This window comes from Arachis ipaensis, chromosome B09 (genome assembly GCF_000816755.2).
Source record: "Arachis ipaensis cultivar K30076 chromosome B09, Araip1.1, whole genome shotgun sequence".
Classification (NCBI taxonomy): Eukaryota; Viridiplantae; Streptophyta; class Magnoliopsida; order Fabales; family Fabaceae; genus Arachis; species Arachis ipaensis.
In genome coordinates this window covers 112,682,542-112,689,218 of record NC_029793.2, presented here as the reverse complement: position 1 = coordinate 112,689,218, position 6,677 = coordinate 112,682,542, and the positions used below count along the sequence as shown (strand labels likewise).

The 6,677-nt window shown below is 34.4% G+C and overlaps 1 protein-coding gene across 10 annotated transcripts; it reads right to left on the bottom strand.

The window, feature by feature from the left end:
- On the bottom strand, window positions 965-4,747 carry LOC107619349 (phospholipase A(1) LCAT3-like). Of its 10 annotated transcripts, XM_021112303.1 has the most exons (9): window positions 4,190-4,747; window positions 3,901-3,992; window positions 3,636-3,763; window positions 3,342-3,486; window positions 3,176-3,227; window positions 2,058-2,118; window positions 1,540-1,583; window positions 1,342-1,444; window positions 965-1,228 (listed from the first exon to the last, which is right to left on the bottom strand). In XM_021112303.1, exons 1-7 carry the CDS (start codon window positions 4,263-4,265, stop codon window positions 1,556-1,558), a joined length of 582 nt encoding a protein of 193 aa, XP_020967962.1. In that variant the 5' UTR covers window positions 4,266-4,747; the 3' UTR covers window positions 965-1,228; window positions 1,342-1,444; window positions 1,540-1,555. The 10 variants fall into 10 exon arrangements, with proteins under 10 accessions (XP_020967962.1, XP_020967960.1, XP_016177096.1 ...); XM_021112301.1 differs by having other exon boundaries at window positions 1,540-2,118; XM_016321610.2 differs by lacking the exon at window positions 1,540-1,583.

Genomic DNA, 6,677 nt, shown 5'->3' with positions numbered 1-6,677 from the left:
TCACTCAATTCTCCTCTAATCATGCTTTCTAAGATTTGTTTTTGATCTAACAATCAACAATTATTCAATGTATGCATACAAATATCGTGAGAGCTTTCTACGAGGTTGTAATGGGGCTAGGGTCAAGATAAGGATGTATATGGTTAAGTAAGCTTGAAATTTGAATCTTTCACTAACTTAAGCTCTCACCTAATATATATAATAACCTATACAATTCAAATACAAACCTAACTACCCATTCTTCACTTTTTCACACACTCGTGCATTCTTTTCAATTCACATCCCATATGCATTGTTATTATTACTTTACTTTCGGGGCATTTTTGTCCCCTTTATTGCTTTTCTTTTTCTCTTTTTCTCTTTTTCTTTTGTTTTTCTCTATTTTTTTTCTTCTTCAAAATAAATTATTTACAAAAGTATCAATGCATACGTTTAAACATTCAATGCATGAGTATGTACCAAATTCCCAAGATCTTCAACAAAAGTACAAAAATACACTTTTATGTCTACCAATATTTCCAAACTTTCCCACACTTAAATGATACACACTCTCACTACACTACAAGAAAATACATCTATTGCCACGCTTTTAAAGTGTGGCGTGCGAAAAGATGAAAAAAGCGTGGCGATAGCTTTTTGCCACGCTTTTTGAGCTACCGCCATCCTTTTGAAAGGGTCACATATGCTAGCGTGGCGGTTGCTCTAACGACACGCTTTTTTTTGCCACATTTTTTATAGTGTCACGCTTTGTGAGAGATATGGCCACGCTTTTAAAGCGTGACAATAGTGAGAGATACGGCCACGCTTTAAAAGCGTGGCAATAGCCTTGTCAAATTAAAAAAAAATATTTTTTCTGACCTTACCTTCATCGCTGCACAATATAAATTTTTAATCCTTTTTTGTTACCAAACCTATAAATATAGTATGCAATTTTTATTACAAGACAAATCAAACAGTAATTAGTGAAATATAATTTTTGCTATAATTATTTTATACCTTAAAAAACTAATATTCAAATACAAAATAAATCTCGAGTTCAAATAACAGTGCAAATGATTACAAGCTCTATTCTAACCAAACACAACCGTGCAAAAAAAGAAAAAACAAAAAATATAACCATGTCTTCTTATAGTAGGACCTATGTACTGCCCTTTCTTAACCATCAAGTTCTCCGGCGGTTGAGTCTCCTCTAATCATGTCACTTCAGATGCTTTATCTACCTCAACACCTTTTATTTAAAAATTAACACATGTTAGGATTTGGCCTTTTCTATTAGGCTTATTATTATTAGGACAAGAAGGAGCAAGAGAAGTACTTGAAAGATCTTTGATAGAAGGAGACCTTCAGAAATAGGAGCAGTGTCTTCTATTTTCTGTTGAGTATGGTGGAGAAAGTTCACGGTGCCGATGGTAAGTTTCCGGTCAACTGATTTGATGACAGTATCCTTCAATGATAATATTCAGAATCAGATTTTAAGAAATAATTAAAATAAAGAAAAAATCATATCATTAAAAAGTATAAATGGAACAAAGGTCTTACAAGGTCTGCAAGTTGATCAGCTTCCCAAATTAAATTCTAGCAAGCTTAAAAAGAATCCTAAATTAAATTTTACAATTAATTTATACAATAGAATGATTATTTTCTTCATTGATTCATTCTCACAGTGCCAAAAATGTCTCCCCGGGTTGACAACCCTTGTCATTCATATCAATTGCAAATGTTTTTCCCCAATTCAAATTCAGAATAATGAACATTTGGTTCTTGGTTTTGACTCACAATTATTTTAGCACTGAACTTTATGCACTGATATTATTTTCATATTCTTATAGAGATAGGATTGCAATCGTTAAAAAAAATAAAGAAACATGTAATTTTTTGGGATAATCAAAACTAAGTAGAAGATTGCAGAAGATCAAGTTTGATAGTAAATCAAAATTTCAAGACAAAGTTTATATTAGACATAGCTTAAGCACCAATAAAACAAGTTTACACACATTCAGAAGACTGCAAATGTGAGAAAGATTCATTCCAAAGAAACTGATGCAACGAGGTCATACCTCATTATTCCAGCATCAGCCAGGGCAAGACTAGCACATGATATGACAACTGGGAGATCACCTTCATAATAGTAATAATAATAATAACAAAATCACAATAGAAGTTGGTTGATTTTGTAATTACGTAGCACTAACATCATGACTTGCAGGCTAAGATATATAAGAAAGTAAAAGGGGCTTACACGTATATGGTAAAGAAAGCTCAAATTAAAGTCAACTAAATTAACTAAGGCATACATAATTATATCATCCTTCATGATTCAACAAACGGAGATCCCTTTAAACTTTCATTACAGCATCATGCCATCATTCAAACAGACAAAAATTCTGACCGTACAAATCACTTGAGATCAAGAATTTACCAATTGATGCATAGTCCACCTTGATACGAAAAAATAGCTTTTAAAGCCATCAACAAACTCTAGTCTAGTTAATAAAGTATCATTGATGCATCCAGGGGCTTCTGTTCACGAGGAACATAAAATCCAAAAGTTTACGGAATCAAGAAAGGAGGAAAATAAGAGTATATAGGGAAAAGAATGCTAAGCCCATGACGTATGGGAATTTTTGCAACCAACTGCATTCTTTTGTAACTTTCATCATCACATACTATATTTATACTCTGGACCATAAATAAAAAAAGTCATCAAAGAAAAGTGACATGTTATTCATAGAAAGCAAACAAAAATGGAAGATAAACATGCTCTGGTACTTATTTTTATGCAATCTGGAAAAAATGTCAATAAAAGATCAAGGTCATACCAAAGAACATAATGAACTAAAGAAAAAATGAAGCTTTGAAGGGAAAAGGCAAGATAATTTAGCCTTAGCATTATCACTTCATAAATTTGAAGAAATGCATTATTGTCAAGAAATTATGCAGCATGGACTACCATATGTACGACTTTCAAGATGGGCGAGTTTCTACCTAAATGAGTGTTTATAGAGTAATCAAAATATTTGATAGCACAACAAAAATATATGAAATATTAGAAGATGAGTTTAGTTCCACACATCCAAATACCCAATTAAAATTCTGATTTATTGTGTAGTATTAAGCAAAAAGTACGACCTACTTGCAGGATAAGAACAACATAAAAAAAAGACATAGGAATTACCTTGAAAAGGACACGTCAAGCAAGTCCACTTATTCACATATTTGACAAAATCCTGCCAACACAATGTACAAACTCACTGGTAAGTATTTTCAAACTACATGGGATAACTTTCTTCTCTAACTCTATGCAATATATCGTAGAAATAGCATGAGTTTTGTAAGCGCACATCACGGTGAAGAGACAAGAAACACAGGATCATGATTCCTCCCATAGAATGGGAAATCAAGTTAACTTTCCTTCCACCAGAGGCTTTGTAAGCAGTTTCCAACTTGGCTTTAAGGCCATCCATCAGCTTGTCAATTCTGCCAACACTAACAAAAATAAGGCACATAGTTATGCTGAAGGGGATTAGTTTCCTTCCTTGATAATTGAAAGGTGGAATACCCTTGGGAAACAACTAAACAAATAAATAAACCACTGATTAAACTTGATATTATGCTGAAGGGGCCGAGCAATTTACCTATTATTTTGCCTGAAGTCATAACCATAACCAAGAAATGTGGTTCCTTTCTTGTAGCCACACCCAACAAGCATGTCAATCATATCATGGAAATGATACAACTCAGTCAAATGTATACATTTCATAAACTACAACAACATTTCACATAACAGCAGAAAATCAAATCAAATCAGTTAAATAAAATTCCCAAAAATAACAAAAAATAAAACAGGCTATGTTGAACTGTTGTGTATTGGTTTAATCAATTAACAATTGAATAAATTACCAAAGATGGATCTAGAATATCAATTGTATAGAGGCCATGATCATCTTCAGGGACCACAATATTAGATTTCTGGTCAAGTGTTTCAGTGTAACCTGAAAAGTTGAACACAATCTGACTCGGAATCAGAACTAATGAAGTTTATCAGAACATAACATGTATTGTTTTTAGTACAAATTTGAAAATTTTACTCCAAAAGCAAGCTGATAGAATCACGAAGCTCCATTTCCATTTTCAATTAACCCTAGATTTTAAGAAATGTTTTTATTAGAGGGAAATAGGTGAAACTCACGGAAAGTGAAGGATTGAGAGAAAGGGCAGAAGAGAGCTTTGGACGAGTAAGGATTCGATTGCAGACACAGCTCCATGATTTGCTGATGCAAGCAGCAGAAGCAAACCAACGAGCCGGGAGCCTCGCCAGAATGTTCTGGAGAAGGTCCTTGTTCACCGAACCGAAACTTCCACCGTTCCCGTTGGCTGAGAAGGCAGTAGAGCAGATGAAAAGAGATGATAGAGGAAGGAGTGCAGAGACTGGTGGCGCGGAGGAAGGAAAGGCGACCTCCGTTGGCTGACCGACGCAGTGAGTAATGAGCGCCAAGGGAATGCGAACACCAACAAAGACGGGTTAGGGGAGACGACGGAGGGAGCGCCGGCAGATGAGAGAGTGCAAGCGACGCTGATGAGCTCTGTCTGAGTGTTAGGATTTTTAGAGCGTTGGCGTAATGGTGTTACAGCCTTACAGGGGAGAACAGTAGAAGCTAAGTCTGATGAGTGATGAGTTAGTAGCGCGTTTGGGACTTAGTAGTTTCTTTTTTTTTTAAGCGAACCTTTTCGCCACGCTTTTTTGGGGTGCTAATAGAGTTATTGGAAATGGAGATGCTTAAAAAACGTGCCAAGATCAAAAATTTTTTGCCACGCTTTAAAAGTGTCTCTGTTTTTTTCTATGGCCACGCTTTTGAAGCGTGGCAAAAAAAACGTGGCCAAATCTCAAATCAATTGCCACTCTCATAAAAGCGTAGCCATAGACCCCTTTCTCATGCTTTTTAATCGTAGCAAGAAAAATGTTGTCAAATTTCTAATTAATCGCCACCCTCATAAAAGCATGGCCATTGACCATTTTTGGCCACGCATTTAAAGCGTGGCAAGAAAAAAGCGTGACCATAGGCCTTTTTCCTTGTAGTGCTAGTCTAAGCTAATCATTCCAAATAAGGGAAATTTATTATTTTTTTACTTAGAGGTAGTGATATGCTAAAATTAAGAACAAAAGGGGATTAAAATAGGCTCAAAATTGGTTAACAAAGGTGGATAAAAGGTTAAGGCCATTTGGGTAAGTGAGCTCAAATGAAATAAAGGCCTCAATCATATAAATGCATTCATACACAAAATAATAGACAAAAAGAATCAGACAAATAAAAGATTACAATCATAGAAAGAGAATAATACACACAAGAATGAAAATAGTGGTTATATGATGTAACCACACAATTTGGCTCAAAACTCACATGGTTGTATGTTCTTAGCTCAAAAATCATGTTCCACAATATAGTTCAAGCAAGTTACAATGAAAGATCTCAACTCAAATCAATTAGGATATCAATGCCCTATAGTTAAATTCCTTGGAAAATTTTATTATTTTGACTAAGCTTATTATATATATGAAAAGAAATGCAATAAACTAAGACAATGCAACTAAGAATTCTAAATGACATAGTAATAATAGAAAAAAAATGAAATGTGAAAGTGTTGGGATTAGAAATTTGTCACCCAAAAATCGGCCGATTGGTCGGACAACCTCCCCACACTTAAAAGTTTGCATTATCCTCGGTGCATTCAAAGATGAACAAGGGGGTACGCCGGCTCCACGGATTGCCACCTTCAGTTGGTGGATCAACCGGCTGCTGTGTGTTCTTTCTTCTGCTTTCATTTTTGCTTATGGTGAATTATCCTGAAAGAAAGAAAGCAGGATAGTAAGATGAATAAATGCAAAAGAATGGAAGCATGGATTGTTGGAATGAGGTATGAATCACCAGAATGTGAGTGAATAAGGTTGTGACATTAGTGAAAACAAGTGTATGAATTCTATGTCACAATTATAAAAGAAATATGCACTTCACTCATTCCAATGTGCTTGAAATACTTTAAAGAAAACTTATTGTTTAAAACAAACAAACAAGTAATAAAGAATCATAGAAAACATTCAAGCAAGAATCAAGCAATTGTGAAATGGATGATGAATAGATATTGATTGCTGTGCGAGAGAGTTTAATGAAAAAAAGAAGCTATGAAAATCACACACCAAATAATGACACACATTGAAGTTTGTTTGCATCACCCAATTGACATAGAAGTGGGTGACATGGCTGCTATGCATCTTAGGAAAATAGAGATGGATATAAGGTGAGATCAATCACATAACAAGCATGGTCCACAAAGCTTAAAAAGCTCAAAAATATGTCACTAGGTAAGCTTACAATCCAATTTCACAATTCTGAAATCTCAATGCATGAAATAGGTGACGTAAATAAAGACAATCATAAACAAGCATCACCTAACAAAAAATGCATCGAATAGAAGTAATTGCCTAATGATGGATAGTGAAATGATTTAAATCACATGGTGGCCAAAACATGTAATTCAAAAGATTTAAAATGCTTGAAGGCAATTTACAAGTACTTGGTATGCATAATTAGTAAGCATGAACAATTTAGTACCAAGCCACAAAGTATAACCTCAATAAGAAAATCCAACAATGAATATTAACAACAATGATGTTAAAATAA

What these genes read in the sequence shown, in the direction of transcription:
- LOC107619349 (XM_016321610.2), bottom strand. Translation starts at nt 4,265, where the DNA reads ATGGAGCTGTGTCTGCAATCGAATCCTTACTCGTCCAAAGCTCTCTTC. An exon ending in GACTTCAGGCAAAATAATAG is followed by an intron (nt 3,487 to 3,635) that starts GTAAATTGCTCG and finishes TATTTTTGTTAG; the next exon opens with TGTTGGCAGAATTGACAAGC. An exon ending in TCTTGTCTCTTCACCGTGAT is followed by an intron (nt 3,228 to 3,341) that starts GTGCGCTTACAA and finishes TTGTGTTGGCAG; the next exon opens with GATTTTGTCAAATATGTGAA.